The 22,449-nt window shown below is 42.3% G+C and overlaps 1 protein-coding gene across 2 annotated transcripts in view; it reads right to left on the bottom strand.

Moving 5' to 3' along the window:
• Positions 1-18,907: 18,907 nt before the first annotated feature.
• Positions 18,908-22,449, bottom strand: part of RAD54B (RAD54 homolog B) — a 91,927-nt gene continuing 88,385 nt past the window's right edge. For both annotated transcript variants that reach the window (XM_063451243.1, XM_063451244.1), the window contains 2 exons: positions 22,156-22,356; positions 18,908-21,001 (listed from right to left, as the gene is read on the bottom strand). In XM_063451243.1, the coding sequence (XP_063307313.1) occupies positions 20,793-21,001; positions 22,156-22,356 (410 nt within the window). In that variant the 3' untranslated portion in view covers positions 18,908-20,792. The remainder of the gene's footprint in view (positions 21,002-22,155; positions 22,357-22,449) is intronic.

Below are 22,449 nucleotides of genomic sequence, written 5' to 3'. Positions count from 1 at the left end.
TGGCTTTATTTCTCATGTTAGCTCTGTTTGGAATGGAAATAAACTGTACAAAAAAGATGGTTTGCATCTTTCTCAAAAGGGAACAAATGTTCTCAGTGAGCAGTTCAGAGGTTTTGCTAGGATGTATTTAAACTAGGAGGGGGGGGGGCGGCAAAAGGCTAGTAAAACATCAATCCAATTGTCCCTCAAAACAAGGTTAAAAGGTGCCTGTAGCAAGTGTGTTAAAAAATGATAAGCTTAGAGTCATGTCTACAAATGCTCGCAGTTTAGGGAATAAGATCCATGAACTTGTGGCAATAATGGCAACTGATGTGTAGATTTCGTCGCTGTTACTGAGACATGGTATAATGAGAAAAATGACTGGGACATAGCAATACTCTTTATATGGAAAAGACAGGGAAGGCAGGAAAGGGGGAGGGGTGGCACTGTATGTGAAGGATAGCATAAAATCTAGCCTAATAAAAGTTAGTGAGGCGAACATAGAGTCCGTTTGGGTTACGTTAGAATTTGGTAATCACACAGTAACTCGTGTAGGTGTGATTTATAGGCCCCCAGGACAAATTGAAGAGTTAGATAATCTACTAGTTGAGGAAATAGCTAAAATGACAATGAAGGGGGAAGTTATCATCATGGGTGACTTTAATCTTCCTGATGTGAATTGGAAAACAAAAATAGCTGCTTGTGCCAGGAGCACACATATTCTAAACTCCCTACTGGGATTGTCTCTAAAACAAGTCGTTGAGGAGCCAACTCGTAAAGAGGCCATACTAGATTTAGTGTTAACAAATGGAGATTTGGTATCCGATATTACTGTAGGTGAAAGTTTAGGATCCAGTGATCATCAGTCAGTGTGGTTTAATATAAGAACAGTGACTGAGTCACACCACACAAAAACAAAAGTTTTAGACTTTAGAAAAACAGACTTTTCTAAAATTAGAATATGTGTAAAGGAGTCATTATCAGACTGGAGCAATTTAAATGGAGTCCACGAGAAATGGGATTATTTAAAAGTTGCACTACTGAAGGCAACAGAAAATTGCATTAGGCTTGTCAGTAAAAGCAAAACATTCAAGAAACCACTGTGGTACTCCGCAGATGTGGCCAAAATAGTAGAAAACAAAAAGTTAGCATTTAGTAATTATAAAAAAAAACAGAGTGAGGAAGACAGAATGATCTATAAGATTAGACAGAAAGAGGCTAAGCAAGTTATAAGAGCTCCCAAATCACACACAGAAGAGAAAATAGCACAGTCAGTAAAAAAGGGGGACAAAACTTTTCTTAGATACATAAATGAGAAAAGAAAAGTAAAACAAGGATTAGTTAGATTAAAAACAAAAGAAGGAAGGTATGTAGAAGATGATAAAGGTCTAGCTGACTGACTCAATTAATATTTTTGTTCGGTATTTACAGATGAAAATTAAGGAAAGGGACCTCAGTTAAGAAAAAGTATAAATGAGTCATTTATTACACGTGAGTTTACAGAGGAAGAGTTTCTATTTCAACTCTCAAAAGTACAGACAAATAAGTCAATGGGAAACTGATGGAATACACCCAAAGCTATTAAAAGAGCTTAGTTGTGTACTAGCAAAACCATTAACAGATTTATTTAACCAATCATTGATAACAGGAGTAGTCCCAAAAGATTGGAAGTTGGTGAATGTTGTGCCCATTCACAAGAAAGGTAATAGGGAGGAGTCGGGCAACTATAGGCCAGTAAGCCTTACTTCAGTAGTGGGGAAAGTGATGGAAACCACGTTTAAGGATAGAATTGTTAAACATCTAAAAACACATGGATTTCAAGATCAGAGACAACATGGATTTACTTCAGGGAGATCATTCCAAACTAATCTTATAGATTTTTTTTGATTGGGTAACTAAATTATAGATCAGGGTGGTGCAGTAGACATTGCTTACCTAGATTTCAGTAAGGCTTTTCACACTGTTGCACATAGAAGGCTTATCAATAAACTGCAATATTTAAGTTTGGATTCCAATATTGTTGAATTGTAGAGATGTCCCGAATAGTTCGCTAGCGAATAGTTCCTGGCAAACATAGGTTGTTCGCGTTCGCCACGAACGGCGAACATATGCGATGTTTGGTCCGCCCCCTATTCGTCATCATTGAGTAAACTTTGACCCTGTACCTCACAGTCAGCAGACACATTCCAGCAAATCAGCAGCAGACCCTCCCTCCCAGACCCTCCCACCTCCTGGACAGCATCCATTTTAGATTCATTCGGAAGCTGCATTCTTTTTTTTTGTATTATTTTTTTTATTTTTGACAGAAGTGTGTTATATTTGAGCATGCTAGGCTGAACGTGCGTATATCATGGCTAGTTGCACTGAGGGTATGAGTATATAGCAGTACATTGTTGTCATGTTTAGGGTGTAGCTTGCACGTTATCAACTGTGTATTTATATCAGCAGCTCCACCACTAGTTATAAATCAAGTGTGAGTCGCCCCATGAGATGAGACTAGTGAATAACATAATACATGAACCGTTAAGGTAAAGGCATGTAAGGAACTACGAAAATAAACTCTTTAAGAGGTGAAATAATGACAAGCGTTTAAACGCTTGCTACTTTACGATTAGTTAATGTGCAGAGAGCAGTTCATGTGATCAAAGGCATGGTGTGGAGGATCGGCTATAGTGGGACATGCTTGGCAGGCTGCTGTTTACTGCTCGTGCTCATCCGATCTCTTCTGGGCGCCAGGTGCAGACCCTGGGAGTCCCTGATACCTGGAACAACAAAGGCAAGTCTTTGGATGAGTACCGGGTTCGCGGCTTGAGGTGGTGGAAGCTTGTTTTGTCGCGTGGTCGGATCTGTCCTGGTGGTGCTTCATGTCCGGTGCGGGATTGTGGTGGCTTAAGGTGGAGGCGAGTGCTTGACGTGGGGCAGGCTCTGCATTTCTGTTTGTGCCTCCGGTCCCATCTTCGACGCCTTTTGCGTTGGTGGATTTTAATGGGGACTGCTTCGCTTAGCTGTGGTGGAGCTTGTTGGGGCTGTGGTGGAGCTTGTTGGGGCTTCCTGCTTGTTATTTGCTTCCAAAATTGATTAAAGAGTCTGTCCAGTTAAGACTGCCATGCTTTGCTGGTACCAGGAGGACACGCGGCTGCCGCCATATTGGGAGAGTCGCAGATGAGTATGTCAGCCTGGGCGGCTGTTCTCTGTGCGTCCATTAGCTCCAGACAGCCTCTCAGGGGTGGACCGGGAAAACTCCCACCGGTCCGAGGGGGGGGGGGAACGGAGCTCCTGCCGGGAAGTAGCTGCTCCTGGGCATCCCAGGATCGGGAGATCGGCCACCTCTCCTGCCCGGTGAGCACCAGGCCACACTAGCCACGCAGAGGTAAGTAAGACTCTGTCGAGTTGCTGACCGCTATTAAGCATGTCGGGTCGGTCAGGTAGGAGCAACATTGCTGGGTCATCCCCTTCTGCGGTGAAATTCGCTTGTTGATAGCTGCTTAAAGTAAGATATTGAGGGAGCTCACACGAAGTGCATATTTCCTCCATGACAGCTAGGCCCCGCCCGCCGGAAGCTGCATTCTTAGTGAGAGGAGGGACAGTGTAGCTGCTGCTGATTTAATAGGGAAATCGATAGCTAGGCTAGTGTATTCAGTGTCCACTACAGTCCTCAAGCACTCATCTGATCTCTGCTGTTAGGACAGCACCCCAAAAAGCCATTTTTAGGGCTAGAACATCAGTCTGCTTTTTTTTTTTCTGTGTAATCTAATTGCAGTTGCCTGCCTGCCTGCCAGCGTGTGTGTCAGGCTCACAGCGTATACAGTGCCCACTTGCCCAGTGCCACCACTCATATCTGGTGTCACAATAGCTTGCATTTAAAAAAAAACAAAAAACTTTTTTGACTGTAATATAATAGCAGTCAGTTTCCTTCACACGTGTGCATTTCAGGGCCTGCCAGGGCACAGTGTCACACCAGTGCAACTCATATCTGGTGTAACAGTAGTGTACATTTAAAAAAAAATAATACAATTTTGACTGTAATAGATTGAATAGCAGTTATTTGTCTGCAAGTGTGTGTGTCAGGCCTACAGCGTCTTCTCTGCCAACTTCTGCCAGTGCACAGTGCCACTCATATCTGTTGTCACAGTAGCTTGCATGCATAGTACCACTAATCGAAAAAAAAGACAGGCAGAGGCAGGCCACCCCTCAGGGGTCGTCGTGGTCGTGGTGCTGTGATTCCCTTTGGCCCTAGAATAATGCCCAGTGTTCAGAGGCCACGTACCCTGAACTCGAAAAGTTCTGAGGACATAGTTGACTGGCTAACACAGGACACCCAATCTTCTACAGCTTCCGCTCGGAACCTTGACGCACCATCCTCCTCCAGCTTAGCTTCGGGCACCTCTCAAGTTACCACTCGCCCGCCTGCCGCCACCACCAACACTAGCACCACAGCCGCTTCACTTGATCTGTCAGAGGAGTTATTTACACATCAGTTGGAAGAAATGAGTGATGCACAACCATTATTGCCAGAGGATATAGATAACAGGGATATGTCTCAGTCAGGCAGCATTACACACATGGACGTACGGTGTGATGATGATGATGTTGTACCCGCTGCTGAGTTGTCAGATACAAGTGAAGCGGTTGATGATGACGATGCGTCCGTGGATGCCCGCTAGAAGAGAAGAAGAACAGGGGGAAAGTTCAGATGGGGAGACAGAGAGGAGGAGGAGACGAGTTGGAAGCAGGGGGGAGGTCGTCGCAAGGAGCTAGTGGCACAGTCAGACAGCATGCATCGGCACCCGGGGTCAGCCAGACAGCACGCCAATCAACGCATGCTGTTGCCACCACCAGAATGCCGTCATTGCAGAGTTCAGCAGTGTGGTATTTTTTTGGGTGTGTCTGCCTCTGACAACAGTTTGCGGTGTTTGCGGTGCGTTAAACCGGGAGTTTGGTCTGTCACTGTGAAGCGGGCGTAACCCTTACACTACCTGATCGATACATCATACCTGATGTTTTAAAGCACGTTATTCCAAACAATTTAGGAATGTTAGGTGATTTATGCCCTTTATGGATTAAAACCAGACTCTGCATCAACTATGTAATTTTCCATGGGAGTTTTGCCATGGATCCCCCTCCGGCATGTCCAGGTGTTAGTCCCCTTGAAACAACTTTTCCATCACTATTGTGGCCAGAAAGAGTCCCTGTGGGTTTTAAAATTCCATACAATAAGACCATTAAAGATACGCATAGCGGAGCATTGTAGAAACATTGAAAAAAATTATATAAATCATTCAGTCTCATCCCATTTTTGTAAACACAATAATGATCCGAAATATCTCACTTTCACGGGAATAGCTACAGTAAAAAAAGATTGGAGAGGTGGAGATCCGATTAAAAAAAAGGACAAAAAGAAATGGCGTGGGTTTTTAATATGGACACCCTCCACCCTAATGGATTAAATATAGAATTCGATTTATTCAATTTTTTATAATAAATTACAACCCATGGTGTTTTATTCATAATTATACATTCTTTACTCTCGTACACTCTCCATATTATACTGTACCTTGATCAGACCCTCCACCCCTCCACTCATTAGTAGGTGCTGCATGTTTTTATTCATTGTTTTGTATCTTGTTTATATGATATGTATAAGTTCAGATTTTTACTTATAAACTAGTTGTTATTGTATATTTGCTCATTCACTTGTTTGTTTTTAATTAAAGTCTATATCAGATTTTTATTATGCCCATTATCTGTATTGTATATATTTGATGTATTTCCAGTGTTTTTTTCAGACCTGATTTTAATATCAGATTCTTTATTTCCATGTTTATTATGTCTATACCTTTTACACTCATTATTATTTTTTTTTAATTATTATTTATTTATTTTTTTCCCAATGTTTGTGTTTATTGAATTTTCCGAAATAAGAAATAGCATGAGGTACAGAAAGGAAAATGGCATGTACAGTCATAGCAATGGATTTATACAATCATAATAAACATGTAAACGTTTAATTTTATGCAATTTACAGAACTATTATATGTGTACTATGGTATGATGAGTGTCTGAAATGCTAACAGTGGTGTATCTGGTACTGACTAAGGTATTGGCGTCTTCCCTAGTCGTTATTCATGTTTATTGCATTATTTCAAATGGAAAACGTATGTACCTCTATAACAGGGAATGGGGAGACAAAGAGGTGGGAGTGAGGAATACGGGAGGGAGGGGGGCAGGTATACATAGGTTTCGTCCCTGAGTACTAATATCCCAGTTGTGTCCTGGCATGAATGGCGGTGTTACTTGAGAGTGGTTATCGAGTTAATGTATTGTCTAGTAAATTGGTGTGTCGTAGTTATCCTATAATCGTGTGGACGTGGCTATTATAACGTTGTGACTTTGAGCTTTTTCACTTGTGTTCGGTGCACCTGCCAGTTTGTCCACCTTTTAGTATGTAACTCTGTTTGGCCATTCAACCTGTATGCCATTCCTTCATAATCAGCAATAGCGTCTATTCTGTTCCATATTTCTAGGAGGGAAGGAACCTGTGTACTTTTCCAGTGGCTGGCTATGCTTGTCTTAGTTGCTGTTAACAGGTGTATAATCACCCATCTATTGTTATCTACAAGTAATTCAGGAGAAAGGTGGAGCAAGTAACATTCTGGTGTAAACGGCATTTTACGTGCTGTTAACAGTTCAACAGCTTGGGCTATCGCTAGCCATATTCCCTTTAATAAGGGGCAGTCCCAGAATATGTGTCTCATGTTTCCCTTATGGAGATGACATCTCCAACACATGTCAGGCACAGAAGGGTAGATGTTTGCTAACCTGGTAGGCACGAAGTACCACCTCATCAGTATCTTGTAATATGCTTCCCAAAGAGTCAGACTACGAGACACCCTTTTTGTTGTCTGGATCGCCTGTAACCATAGTGGGGTAGGTATAATGATATTGAGTTCTGCTTCCCATTGTTCCATGTATTTGTGTTTATGGAGAGGGTCTGCATCGTTTAATGCTGAGTAGCATAGAGATAGTGGCTTTAGGTGTGGCTTTTTCCCTATGCAATATAATCCAAAAGCCGTCAGTTGTGACTCGTCGCTATGTTGCGTGTGAAGGGATTGGAGAAGATGTTTGGTCCTGAGGTATGTGAAAATGTCCCTATGGGGGAGTTCGAATTCTTTCTGAAGGACTGGAAATGGCTTGATACCTTCTTTCGAAACTAGTTGGGATATTGAATTAATACCTTTTTGCTTCCAAGGATCTACATTGATATCTTCTGTCAGTTCTGAGATTGTGTGGATTGGGGCAAAGTGCAGAATGTTGTCCACGCCTGTGAGCTTGTGAGCCCATTTTCTCCAACTGTCTATTAGAAACTTTGTACTAGCCAGGGGCTTACACTCGTGTGGATCCCATGCATGAAACGATCTTAACATGGAATGTACTGTGTATGGTCTAATGCATGCATTCTCTAGGGGGGACCAGATATGGGGGGTGGTGCGTGACAATGCGTCTAACCCTTGGGCCAGAGCTGCCGCCCTGTAGTAGGCTTTCACGTTTGGAGTACCTAGACCTCCCTTGCTCGGAGATAACCACGTGAGTCGCCTGGCTATTCTCGGGGGTTTCTTTTTCCAGATGTATGCGTTAAACATGTTCTGGAATCTTTGGATTATCTTGTCGCTTAGAGGTATGAGTATGGTGCGAAATAAGTAAAGGACATGTGGCAGTGCCATCATTTTAACCGTGTTAACTCTCCCCAGCCATGATATTTCAAGGTTTTGCCATGTGTCTAATTGTGCTTGGAGTTTGTAGGTTAAGGGAACATGGTTTTCTTGGGACAGCTGATTATGCGATTTGGTGAGATTGATTCCCAGGTACTTTAAGGAGGTTTTTCTCCAATCAAAGGGGTGGTGCGTCTTGAGTGACTGTAGCTCTGTTGAGGTAATATTTATGGGAAGTGCTTGAGTTTTTTTAAGATTATTTTTAGAATATGATGCTTGCCCGTATTGTAGGAGAAGTGCCATCAGGTGCGGGATTGAGGAGGTAGGTTTGGTGAGGTAAAGGAGGATGTCGTCCGCAAACAGAGCTATTTTGTGGGTGCCTGCAGGAGTGGATAAGCCAGCTATGCCCTGATGTTTTTTGATGTGCAATATAAGTGGTTCCAGACAAAGTATAAACAGGAGCGGGGAAAGCGGGCAGCCTTGGCGTGTGCCATTGCTTATGTGGAATTTGTTTGAAATGAAACCGGAGTTAAAAATTCTTGCTGATGGGGATTGGTACAGGGCCATAAAGCCCCGCAGGGTTTGTGTTGAGAGACCCATTTTGGTCAGTGTAGCCTCCATGTATGTCCAATTCAGGCGGTCGAAAGCCTTCTCGGCATCGAGCGCCAGAACAATCCCTGCTTGTTGGCTTGTTTTCGCCCAGTTTATTAAGTTTATAAAGTGTCTGGTGTTGTCACCTGCCTGCCTCCCGGGGACGAATCCCGCTTGTTCTATCGATACTAAGTCTATGAGATGGGTTTTTAGTCTCATCGCCCAGAGTTTTGCGTATAGCTTGATGTCTGCATTTAGTAACGATATAGGGCGTAGTTTTTCGCAGTATGTGGGTGGTTTGCCCGGTTTGGGAAGGGTGACAACGTTTGCTTCCAGCATTTCCGTAGGTAGGGTGCCTGACATTTTGATGGCGTTGAATAGGATGGTGAGGTGTGGTGTGAGAGTCGGTTCCAGTTTGTGGTAGTAGTAATTAGATAGTCCGTCTGGGCCTGGGGCTTTATGTTTGGGTAGGGAGAGGATGGCCCAACGAATTTCATCATTTGTGAATGGGGCGTCTAGCGATGCACTGGCTTGAGGTGACAGTCGTGGTAGTGATATATCGTCCAGGAAGTCAGCTACATTTGTAGGGGTCGGTTGTGGTGTCTGGTGGTCATTATGTAAATTGTATAGTCGGTCATAATATTCCGCTAACTCATTGACTATGTCTAGTGGGTTGTAAATTTTGCCTTTTGTGGGAGATATAATGTATGGAATATTGGATTGTATTTGTTTTGCTTTTAGTTTGTTGGCTAGCAGTTTACCCGCTTTGTTTCCCTGCGTGTAATATTTGAGTTTCAGTGATCTCATCCACCTTTCGGTAGTGAGAAGTTCGAGTGCATTCAGTTCCCTCTGTATCTCGGTGATGCGTGCAGCTAAGGATTTGCGAGGCTTGGATTTGTTTTGTGCTTCCAAGTTTGTCAGTTCTTGGTGTAGGGCTTTAAGGGTATCATTAGTATTTTTTTTGCGTTTTCAGCCTTCCCTAATGAATATACCTCTCATGACTGCCTTGTGCGCGACCCATACTGTTTGAATTGGGATGGAGTCAGTCGCATTATGTGTGTAGTAGTCGGATGCTTCTTTAGTTACGTTAATGAGTACTTGTGGGTCGTCTAGGAGGCTCTCATTTAGTCTCCATGTCCCTCTGCCTCTGGCTTGGTATAGGGAGCGGAATGTGATTGTCAATGGGGCGTGATCTGACCAGGTCCTCTGGCCAATTTGCACATCCTCGATGTTCATCAGTGTGGCCTTGTCTACCAGACATAGGTCAATTCTAGAGTACGTACCATGCACCTGCGAGAAATAAGTATAGTCTCTCTCTCGCGGGTATGTAGATCTCCAAGCATCATAAAGGTTGTTATTGTGGATTGTTTTACTTAATTCGCTGCAGGTGGAGACTGCGTGCGAGGTTGGGGATTTGTCCTGTTCCCTTTTTATGTCCAGGGTCGGGTCTAAGGTGCTATTGAAGTCACCGCAAATAATTATGTGGCCTGTCCGGATTTTGTCTATTAATTTCAAGGATTTGCGAATGAACGCGACCTGGGCCTCGTTTGGGGCGTAGAACGATGCTATTGTGACTAACATGCCGTTAAGGTTACCTGTGAGAATTAGCAGTCTACCATTTGCGTCCGTGTGTCTTTTTGTTTCCTGGAATACCCAGTCCTTGTGGAACAGGATGGCTACTCCCTTAGACTTGTGGGGTGAGTATGCATGGAAAACCTGGGGGTATTGACTGGAGCGTATTTGTGGGGGATTACGGCTGCATAAGTGTGTTTCCTGGAGACAAATGATAGCGGCTTTGGATTTGTGCATAGTTTGGACAACCAGGCGCCTTTTGTGCGGGCTGTTGAGGCCTTTTACGTTGAGGGAATATATTTTGAATGTGGCTATCGCCATGATGTTAAATGTGGGGGTTGTTGCTCACGTAGTTTGTACCCTATAGAAGCGCATGGCCAGATAGGGGTGTTGCAGTCTGGTTCTGCACTAGGAATGTGTGTGGATGTGTATTTGACTTGGTTTGGCACATAGTGCCGTCTCGGTAATCGGTATGCTGGTTGGCGCTGTACAAGTTTTCTCGAGTGCCGGGTAGGTGATAGGCCAGGGGGACCTCGGGACAAGTGAGCCTTATGTGAATGCAGACTGAGGACGTGTATACCTTCAAATAACAGCATATAACATATAAAACATATCAGTGCAAACTGCAAAAATAGGGTTGAACTTGGGGGTAAGGGGGTAAAATCATCCTGCTTGATGCGCAGGGACAGAATCTGCCACATGTAGGAGACTGTCATCTCTCTGGATTGGGCAGTGGGGGGTGGGAGTCCCCGCCGATATTTAGCCTCTAATATCAGAGTAGCCTATCAAGCTCTCAAGAGGACGGAGCATTAGTGTTCTGAATGTGGTGACCAAGAAGGGTTTCCCAGTGCCAGTGGGGACGCCAGAGCACTCGGGCGCTCACCCGTGCAGATAATCAGTTATTGTATGGCCTTTAGCATTTGACAATGCTAGCTGCGAGCGACAGAGGATATATCGCTGCTCAGAGTGAAAATGCAACTACATTGGTTACTCTCACATAATTTCACAGTGTATTCTTATGAATATCGGGCAAATAACAGTTCACCATGTAAAGCCAAGTTTAAATTGATAGGTTTAGCTAGTGATGTTAATACAAATAAGGCCATTTGCGTGTAAACGCGGTAGTGAAATGGGTGTCAGGTTATCATCGTGGTTGCCCAGACGAGGCCTAGCAGCCATTCCTGCTCTATTATCAGAACGTGTCATAACCTGTACATTGAGTCAAGTGTTCAGTTGGTAACTAAATCAGGGGATTAAGTGGCGGTTTTACCTCGCCTCAATATTACCCGGTTGGCAAGCAGAATACATTTCACAATACATTCACAGCCCTATTAATACTTAAGTTCTTGGAGTCACTCTGGTACTGCAAAATAGTGTCCGATTATCAGTTCTCATGCTGCGCCGTCGGTCTGGAAGGCGATCCCGCCATAGTCCAGTCTGCTCTCATTTTCTTAGGGAGCGTTTTCTGCGGGGAGTTGTGTCCCATGTTGTGGTGCAGGCCCCACTCCTTGAGTTTCGCCATTCCCACTTCTGGTTCTAGGATTGCTACCGATTTTCCTTTGTGCCAGACCAAAAGTTTAGTCGGGTAGCCCCATCTGTAAGAGATTTGGTGGTTGCGCAGGGTCCTGGTCACATTGATAAACTCCCTCCTTCTCGCCATGGTCGCTGCAGACAAGTCGGCAAACACGCTGATATTTTGGTATGGGTCAGGCAGTTGATCCAGTTTTCTTGTCGCGGATAATAATGCTTCCTTGGCCTTGTAGTAGTGGAAGCGCACAATCACATTGCGTGGCGTGTCGGCGGAGAGTCTAGCTGATCTGGGTAGCCTGTGTACTCTGTCCATCGTCCAAGAGGCAACCTCGAGATGAGGTACTAAAATGGCACAGATGGCTTGCAGGTACTGTGGGAGGGCCTCCGCGGATATTGAGTCCAGGATACCTCGAAAGCGCAGATTGTTCCTGCGGGATCTATCTTCCATATCCGCCATTTTTAGTTTTAGTGCGGCCTGTTCTTCTTCTAATTTCTGCAATTGGTCCACCATATCGTTGTGGGCCAAGCAGATGTCGTCTGTCCTGGATTCCAGTCGATTGGTGCGCTCACCCAGATCTTGTATGTCCTTTCTTAGTTCTTTAGAGATTTGTTTGAAATCTGATCTCAGGGATTCCTTTAGGACTTGCAGCATGGTATGCAGGCTTTGGTTAGTAACCAAAGCATCTCCTTGTGGTATCTGCGAGTTGTCCTCGTCTGTGAGGCTGCTCGGGTCTGGGGATTGCGCGGCTGTATCGTCGCCATCTTGTTTTTGCCGCGGGCGGTCTTTTTTACCGGAGCGGATCGAATCCGTCAATTTAAGCTGTTTGGAGGGCGCCATGAGGGTGAAGGCAGTGGTTGCCCCTTGTGGGGGTAAGTTTTGTGCTCGTTAGGCTCTTTAATTGTCACTGTAGGCTCGGCGGTACACGGAGCTCGCACGGCTTGCGACTACTCCATGCGGTCGTTGGCCATGCCCCCCATTATTTTATTTTTTAATATTATTTGTCAGATACTAAATTACATATGATTTTATATGACCAACAATCATATTTCCAATGTTCTTTTCAGACCTGATTTTAATATCAGATTCTTTATTTATTTCCATGTTTTTTATGTCTATACCTTTTCCACTCATTATTTTAATTCTTAATATTATTTGTTAGATACTAAATTCTATATGACCCACAATCATATATATCTTTCTCCGAGATCATTTTACTGAAGACTGCTTTCTCTCAATAAGAATGCACACCGGAATCATTTTCGGCAGCATTTGCGTTCCACACGTGAAACGCATCGATATTCACGGCCCCTGATGCCGCGTCACTTCCGGGGCGACATAAGCAAACATCTAGGACGAATCTGAAAGCACTTGCAACCTGCTCATCCCAATAAGTATTATTTATGTTAAGATATATTTTTCATACCACTCCAATGGAACGCAACATTACTTTAGTAGTTCTGTATGCGTTCCATATATGGAACGCAAATTCAACCACGGACCCACCACACCGCGTCACTTCCAGTATGACGCGTGCGTTTCACCGTTGGTTACAAGAAATTCCAATCACACACACCAGGAAGGAATCATCATCATTAGGACTCTTATATAAACGAATGGGACCAGGACATCTTCCACACTTCTGAGGAAGCCTTTACAGGTGAAACGCGTAAAGTGGACTTTTATAGACTTTATACATAGACTTTTAATTCTTTAATATAAATGTATTAAATAAATTGTCTTTATCCATTGTACTATACTTGGATTTTATTATTTTTTGCTCTTGGTCACCATCTTGTTCCTTGGTGGGGACTATACCACCTATGCTATTGAGACTAGAGCAAGTTCTGCTCTAGCAAATGTGAGTACGATATTTAATTATTTATTTATATATTTTATCAGTACATACTGCACCATCTGGATTTTCTTATTTTTCTACATATCGCCATATCCTTAGACGGGGATTGTTCCGTCCAGGCGTGTAAACAGCTGAGCTCTAAGTTAGCTCTGGGCAATGTGAGTGTGGATTATTCCTGTTATCTATCCACGCACCCACTATACTTGACATACTGCACTATTATTATTTTATGTTTTGTTTTCTTTGAGGTCAACTACATAAGAGACCATAACTACTACTTCTGTGTACGTATATATATATATATATATATATATCTACATTTGTATATATCTAGGGCGCGGTTTCCTCCCTTCTCTTTTTCCACACTGGGTTTTAAAATTCGCCTGCCCATTGAAGTCTATGGTGGTTTGCCCGGTTCGCCCCTTTGCGAACATTTGCGCAAATTCACGTTCGCCGTTAGCGAACGGAAAATTTTATGTTCGCGACATCTCTATTGAATGGGTAAGGCAGTGGCTGAGTGACAGGCAACAGAGGGTTGTAGTCAATAGAGTATATTCAAAGCTTGGGCTTGTCACCAGTGGGGTACCTCAGCGATCTGTACTTGGACACATTCTCTTTAATAATTTTATTAGTGATATTGCAGAAGGTCTTGATGGTAAAGTATGTCTTTTTGCTGATGATACCAAGATATGTAACAGGGTTTATGTTCCAGGAGGGATAAACCAAATGGTTAATGATTTAGGTAAACTAGAAAAATGGTCAGAATTGTGGCAACTGACATTTAATGTCGATAATTGCAAGATAATGCATCTTGGATGTAAAAACCCAAGGGCAGAGTACAGAATATTTGATAGAGTTCTAACCTCAACATCTGAGGAAAGGGATTTAGGGGTGATTATTTCTGATGACTTAAAGGTAGGCAAACAATGTAATAGAGCAGCAGGAAATGCTAGCAGAATGCTTGGTTGTATAGGGAGAGGCATTAGCAGTAGAAAGAGGGAAGTGCTCATGCCATTGTACAGAACAGTGGTGAGACCTCACTTGGAGTATTGTACGCAGTACTGGAGACCATATCTTCAGAAGGATATTGATACCATAGAGAGAGTTCAGAGAAGGGCTACTAAACTGGTTCATGGATTGCAGGATAAAAAAAAAAATTACCAGGAAAGGTTAAAGGATCTTAACATGGATAGCTTGGAGGAAAGACAAGACAGGGGGGATATGAGAGAAACATTTAAATACATAAAGGGAATCAACACAGTAAAGGAGGAGACTATATTTAAAAGAAGAAAAACTACCACAACAAAAGGACATAGTCTTAAATTAGAGGGACAAAGGTTTAAAAATAATATCAGGAAGTATTACTTTACTGTGAGGGTAGTGGATGCATGGAATAATCAGCTGAAGTGGTAGAGGTTAACACAGTAAAGGTGCTTAAGCATAGGTGGGATAGGCATAAGGCTATCCTAACTATAAGATAAGGCCAGGGACTAATGAAAGTATTTAGAAAATTGGGCAGACTAGATGGGCCGAATGGTTCTTATCTGCCGTCACATTCTATGTTGCGGATTTAGCTCATGCAGATTGCTGAACGTCTGCTCAATTTGTTATAGGGCACACACCAAAAACAGTCTGTATCCAAAGCAATGACTGACCGAAGTTAGCATTGACAATCTGGCATACTATCTCCAGGCACACCATTCCCACCACTTAGTTGAATTCTTGGTTCAGGGTTTCACAGAAGGTTTCCACACTGGCCTTATCGCACTTCCCTTTGGCACACACGAATGCCCTAACCTACAGTCAGCAATACTTGACCCCCTCAACACTGACAAATTAATCAAAAAAGAATTAGACAATGGGTTCATACTAGGACATTTTTCTCAATGGCGTACCAACCCAATAGGTATTGCCACAGGAAGATTCTCAAATAAAAACGTTTCATTATCCATTTATCGGCTCCACATTCCTTGTCTACACATTGATCCAATCTCAGGAGTTTTCCTTGCACTATGTCACAGTGGACAACGCCATACATGCCATCTTGAAGGCTGGTGAAGGTGCTGGGTTGGGCAAGACTGACATTTCCAACGATTTCAAGCTTTTACCAATACACCGATCCCTGTGGCATATGCACAGAAAAATACTGCTTTGCCACACGTTTGACATTTGGTTCAAAAAGCAGTCCCAAACTTTTTGAAATGTTTGCAGACGCACTAAGTTGGCTCCTACTCAATATATGCGAATGTCCATCAGTTATCCACTACTTAGACGACTTTCTTAGAATCAAAGTCCCACATGCCACACCTACTAGTATCAGCAAAACCATGGCACTTTTCTCATCTTTAGGGGTTTCGCACTCGCAGGACAAAACAGTAGGGCCTTCCACCGATTTAGGTTTCCTGGGGATTTAACTGGATACGGTTAAACTACAGGCTAGTCTGCCTCTAGAGAAGGTACTAAGGATTAGAGAGTCTGTGGAATCTTTTCTTGCCAAGAACAAGTGTACCAGGTCTGAGCTTCAGTCCTTACTTGGTACATTGAACTTTACTTTAAGGATCATTCCACAAAGCCGAGCTATTATCTCCAGACTCCTATGCCTTCTTCCCCTTCAAACTACTGAAAACAGTACCATAACACTGGACGTACATGCCATAGCTGATCTTAACATGTGGCTCAGGTTTCTGTCCCATTGGAACAGTAAAGCTAGGTTTATCTCCCTCCCTCCCCCCCCCCCCCCCCCCCCTGCGATTTTCGGCAATTCCTGGTTCAGAGACACATGGCCAGTCGAGACTCTTGGCCTACCCTCATTCCAAACATCAGCCTTGTTTGAAATTTACCCCATAGTGGCCACCTCCAAAGCCTGAGTGCACCTAGGGACATCATAAATAATGGCAGATTCTCATCTCTCATCATAATGAGACTCATCAGATGTCTCACATGGCTAGCAGCCATATTAAATTTCCATATTACATGCATTCACATTTCCGGACGCACCAATAAAGCCGCTGATGCTCTGTCTCACTCTAAATTTCAGGATTTCTTCAAAGCCCACCCGATGGCCAACAAAGTTCCAATCTTAACTCCCTTGTTCCAAGACCTAATCCTGGATTTACCTGCCTAATGGCACATGGCAGATTCCTGGCCAGCTCTGCCCTTTCTGTAAACACCACACAAGCATACAATAAGGCATTTGCCATTTACTCTAAATTTACATCCGACTAGAAAATTACAGATATACATTCGCTGAATTCCATAGTGGCATTCATTTCCTTTTTCCACCTTAATTGAAAACTTTCTCTCAACACCATAAAACTTTACCTGACTGGCATACAACACCATATATTAAGTGCCTATCCTAGTTCCAAACAATTCATGTCTTCTTACCCTATAAAGAACATTCTCAGAGGTATACGTCTGGATAATCAGTTAAAAGACAACCGATAGACGGTTCCAAATTCCGTGCACTATCCGACCTGCTAGACACTAAACCATTCAAACCAAATACGAACCTTACCATTAAGACACACAATTCCTAGTTTGATTGTGACGTACGCCCCCTTGCCTGAACGTTCGCCACGAGTTCCTGGAGGAGTGTGGAGGCTAGCCTCCTGCCCCCTGACTAGGGGCCCTAGCAAAGGCTGGTAAAAAGACTTTGTCCGTGGTTTTTTTTTGTACTGTTCGGGAACCGAACAAACTCACGAACTGCGGACCACCTCTGGGCTGATTAACCCCTATTTTGCCTTCCCAGGAGTCATTCTCTTCCTCAGTTTGGGAATCCGTTTAAAGTTCGTTTTTATGTTACCAAAGTTGACCGACCGCTAGCCCTGATTTCATGGAACTATTTTGGGAATAGGACCATGTGCGTGGTCGGCCAAATAATTGACTTCCATGGAAATCTCAAACCCCTAAACCGATCTGGGTGAATTTTGGATATGTTGGTTACCCAGATCGAGGCTATCAGGGGATATAACTTTTGTGGGGGTTTTCATGTGTTTTGGGGTGCTTGTACATTGTATGTTTTTCTGTGCCTGGAGATAATTGAGTTTGTACAGCTCCTGACTATCTCCCAGGCAGAGGGACGGGATTACCCTGTTTTGTGTGGGAGTGTCATGGGCGTGTTTTCTGGGTCCTTGTACTGCATAAAAGCAGGCCATTTAACCTGGATTAAACAGATCATCTTACAACCTTCATGAAGTCTAAGCTCATGTTTGGGGGATTGGGAGCTATGTTCACACTCATAATCACTACGGCACTTGGGGGATGTACTCAGTTGGAGTACTGGATCTGTTACATTGATAAATACATTGATAAATACAGTATTACATTGATAAATACAGTATTTTCCCATGCAAAAGACAGTTTTTTCCCCCCACATTTTTCAAGTCTAAAATTGGGTGTCTTCTACACAGAATGTCACTGCAGGGGTTAAAAAAACAAAACAAAAAAAACTCTTGTGCACAGCCCCTGACCTGACTGGAGCTCCTTCAAAAATCTTATCAAGCCAAATATGGTACTTACTCAGCACAATTTGGGCACAAAACTTGGCTACTTGCTGATAGAACACTCAGATGACTGTTGGGTTTGCTACTGTCAGGTTCCTGTGGGCATAGGCTGTGTTGTACACCTTTGCGACCTGCTGACATAGTTGAAGCAGAGAGGCGCTTCTCCATGAAATTGATAGATTGTGTGCACAGGTCTGGGAGATCTTGCGCAACCGCATGCTTCCTCACATCACTCGACCGCGCCAATACCTCACGGCTCCGTGACTACAGATAGATACTGCAGGGTGAGGCTTACTCGGACATCCCCCAAAGGGTACCATGGGCAGAGGGCATCATTGCCTCCAACAGCATAACAGCGTTCCAGGTAATCAGTGTCCAGACCTCGGGAAGCGGAGTATGAGGGGGGACCAGTGGGGAATCCTGATCAGCCAAACTGGACTTCAGTGCTGTAGATGTTTAAAATATGTATTTCTTAATTTTGGGTTAAAAAAAAATAAGGGTCGGCTTATACATGGGGGCGTCTTATACACGGAAAAATATGGTAAATCCTTCAGTCGTGTATCTACGTGGATATTCTATATAGCTGAACTCATCACATCATCTGTGATTTTATAGTAATAATGGACAAACATATCTGAATAAGCAGGCACAAATAGTCAAGTTATAGTAGCCAAAACATTGATTATAAACAGACAAACCACAAAAAAACATACATATAAAAATGGGAAAAACAAAACAAATGTTTCTATTTCTCTACCTTCAATGCCAGTACTGGACAGGATTGTACATTAAATTGCTAAATCTTTCATATACATTTATAAGAAAACAGAGCAGCATATGGAAAAAGAGAACATGTTACAGGTGATTTTCAATGTTTTTCAAATGGTGAAAATTCCAGACCTATTACCATTTTACTTTAAGAATATCTAGATGGCATTTGACGGTGTCATTCTTTCTCTTTGGATATATTAAAATATTTAGGAGGCAGAGACTTGCTGGAGTCAGTCCAGACAAAATTAAATTAGAAGATAATAGCGGTATTGTCGGTATAATCATTACTAATTTTCCACAAGGTACCAAAATATTCTCTGGCACTATACAATGTAGCAGTTACATACCATTTGACTCATGGGAAAACTTACATAAAAAAAACAAACTATGCAAATTGATACATCCTGGATGGCTGTGCTCTTGGGAGTTTTAAGAGGTACGTTATGTTACGTGTGATAGACAGAAAGTGAGAGGGCTGTATGGTAGCCATTAAATTGATGGGATGGATAAGGTGGGAGTCACGTGAGGTAATTTATATAGAAGAGTAAGCAGGAATCAAATGGTAAACTTTTCTGACTAGAGTCAAAGAGTGTCATCAGTAAGACAAAGTAAAATAACTGACCGCAGGATAGCCCCTTCCCATTAGGTGGTGTTTTCCCATTAAATAGGTCTTTGATTTGCACCGAAACATTGAACTAATTACCACCAACTGTTTGTGTGCTTGTTTTGCAAGTAGAAGAACTACCAACTTTTTAAGGCTTACGCGAAGGACTGCAGAGAGAGTAACCAGAGAGTGAAGATATAGGACAGGAGTGTTAGAATTGTAGATCACTATATGTTTAGAACTACAGCTCACATGATGTTTTGCCAGGGGTAAGCTGTAGTTCTAAATTAGAGATATAGATTTTTTGCACTCTTGATATTACATTGTTTAAGTTAGTGCTCTGTAGGTTCAGGCCATGACTTCTAGTCAGTGGCAGAGCAGTACAACAAATGATGAAAATTGAGATAACGATTGTTAAAATTGGTTAAGGAGGATCGGAGAGGGGATATGCAGTAGACGTGATGGCCAATTAAGCCATATTTGCAGTAATGATTAGCAGTGGGTTGGAATTTGGATTCCATCCAGTATTTGGGATTTGGAAAGTCCCACAACGTAATCGACATTTTGGTTGCAGATGAAAAACAGTATTTACATTTTATTTTTAATTTCCTATTATTGATTTATTGGTGTAATATTTTGTCATTCCAACTATTTTCCACTTACAGAGCATATATAGAATTGAAATACCTGGGAGAAATCATATGGTAAAAGTATGCTTTTATTATTTATACTACATCAGTGTTAGTTTACATAGGATTGTAAACTATTAGAAATTAAATGGGGGGAGGAGGCTCGTCAGCCTCAGATCATTATCCCCATCCCCATGGGTTTGGGAAGGTGGCAATAGCATGAGCAAGACCGTTCCTGATTCCTTTGCTCCGTAGTTTGACTGTCAAATTAAACCCAGGAAAAAAGCAGTCAAAATATAGAACTATGGCTTTAAATTTGAAATAAATTACATTTTACAAAACTGTAAGACATTGGCTTGTTGTCTGTTTATTGCAAAATAGTCTAGGTGTTCCCAAAAGGTAAATCCCCAGATGTTGTAGAACTACAGCCTCCATTATGCTTTGTCCTTCTAAGGGCATGCAAAGCTTTATGGGAGTGGTAGTTCTACAACATCTGGGGATCTATCTTTTGGGGGCTCCCTTTGTCTAATAAGTAACAGCCAGTCTACTCTAGTCTGATGTCATACATTAATGGAAGATATATAGATCGTGTATGGAAAACCTAGTGATAGTAGCAATGCATAACTCCCAGTCTATAAATTATATATTGCCGGAAGCTTTACAAATCTGGGGGTGTAATTAATGGAATTAAACAGTGAGCTGCACGGAGTAACACAATTTAGTCTAAAATAGTTTGGTTTGAGATCAATTACATCCAGTTTTGTTAGTTCTGCCTAATGTTTGCAAAACCAATGTTGACTCACGACAACACGCTGTTAAGTGAATAAACCCCTCGGTTTAATGAGTTCATGTTTGGCATAAAAAAAAAAAAATGTTAATGTGTTCAATGGAATATACAGCCCTAAGCTACGTGATGAGTGGCTATATTCCCATGTCACTGAAGTATTTACTGGGAACATTCCAACCCTGTTGTGTTAATGTTAAAGAGTGAGGCTGTATGCTCAGCTCAAAAGCCAAACCAGAAAGCTGACAGAAGTTCATGCTCTTTATGATGTTTGGCTGTTTGTGGTGTTCTGGAAAACATAGGAAATGGATTCTTTTCCCAGCTGCAGAAAGGGATCTTCAAAGCTATTCTGCATTGAGAAATGTTTCCACTGCATCAGTTCGGACATGGAGAAATTCTTATCGGGCTGACTGTGGTGGGAGCCAAGCTGACAGCCCCTCTTCTGTGCGGACGTTTTTTCACTCTGTTCTGCTGGAAAAATGCAAGGATAAAATAACATCAGCTGTAAATATTTGAAATACATTGTAGTCGTCATTTTATAGTGTTAGGACTGTAATTTATGATGGAAAAACTTTGTTTTACAGATTTTGTGTTGGTTTATTCCCCTCTTCCCCACAAAATTGAAAACATTTAATTGTTTGTGGAGCATTGAAAAAAAAAAAAAGAAATAAAATAAACGAGGATCAAAATACAATAATTTACGGCGAAAATAAAAAATTATCAAACTACTACATATTATTTTGCATAAACGGTTATAGGATCTGGAAAACAGATTGAACTGTTTACCAGCATTTGCAGTAGATGACTGAAAATATATCTGAACAAGCAATATGAAAGGGAAACTATAGTGCCAGGAAAACAAACTTATTTTAATGGCACTATAGCTTCATCATTTGTCAAGCCCACCCCCGTGGTGCAGAAGGGGTTAATAACCCCTTCTGTCACTTACCTGGGTCCAGCGCCAATGTCCCTCTGCGCTGGCTCAGCTTCGCCATCCCTCCTCCCCCGCCTTAAGGGGAGACCAAATGCGCATGCGCAGCAATTAGGATTTTCCCATAAGAAAGCATTATTTAATGCTTTCCTATGTGGATTCTGGTGATGCTGGAAGCCCTCATGCATAGCGTGAGGATGTCCAGCGTCGTTCAAGCCTGTCAAGCATCGTTAAGTTGCCTTCAAGCCTGGAAATCCCTCTAGTGGTTGCCACTAGAGGAAGAGTTAACCCTAGCAGGTAATTATTGCAGTTTATAAAAACTACAATAATTACCACTTTAGAGTTACGTGTGATGGGAGTTTGCACCCAGACCACTTCAATGAGCTGAAGTTGTCTGGGTGCCTACAGTATCCCTTTAAAAGATGCATTAAAAAACAACAACATTGGTTTGTTACTATGCCAACTGTGACTATGGAATGTGGCATCTTATGATCTTAACCCAATGAATATTTAACATATTTTTAAAACAATTAATTTGGTTGAGCTGTCACGTGTTTGATTGAATGGTTTTCGAAATTTGTACAATCACACCCCAGCAGATCATGGTTTCCCCAGTATGAGCAACTTATTAATCTTGAGAATATTCTGATTGCATTTGAAAGAATTGCAATTAGATGAGCTGAGATGGGTTTACCTGAGAGGTTTGCTAATTTTGTACAATTACATTCCAGCAGATCATGGGTTACGCAGTCTGAGTCTTCATGCAGTGTGAAGAGGTTTCTTAGTTCATCCAAAGAAAATCGGATGTGATTAGAATTCTTGACTATGTCCACGACAGCTCCCGACAGACCTTGCTTACTTATCTGTCTTTGATACATTTTTTCTTCTATAGTACCTGAGGGATATATGAAATATAAATATATGTGCCAGTCAGCATAAATACCCAAAATATGAGCTGGTCCCAATTGATTTTAGGAAAAAGAATGGG

The sequence above is a fragment of the Pelobates fuscus genome, chromosome 4 (genome assembly GCF_036172605.1).
Source record: "Pelobates fuscus isolate aPelFus1 chromosome 4, aPelFus1.pri, whole genome shotgun sequence".
Lineage (NCBI taxonomy): Eukaryota > Metazoa > Chordata > Amphibia > Anura > Pelobatidae > Pelobates > Pelobates fuscus.
The sequence above is the reverse complement of the archived record's forward strand: the minus strand, read 5'-3'. Positions and strand labels throughout refer to the sequence as shown.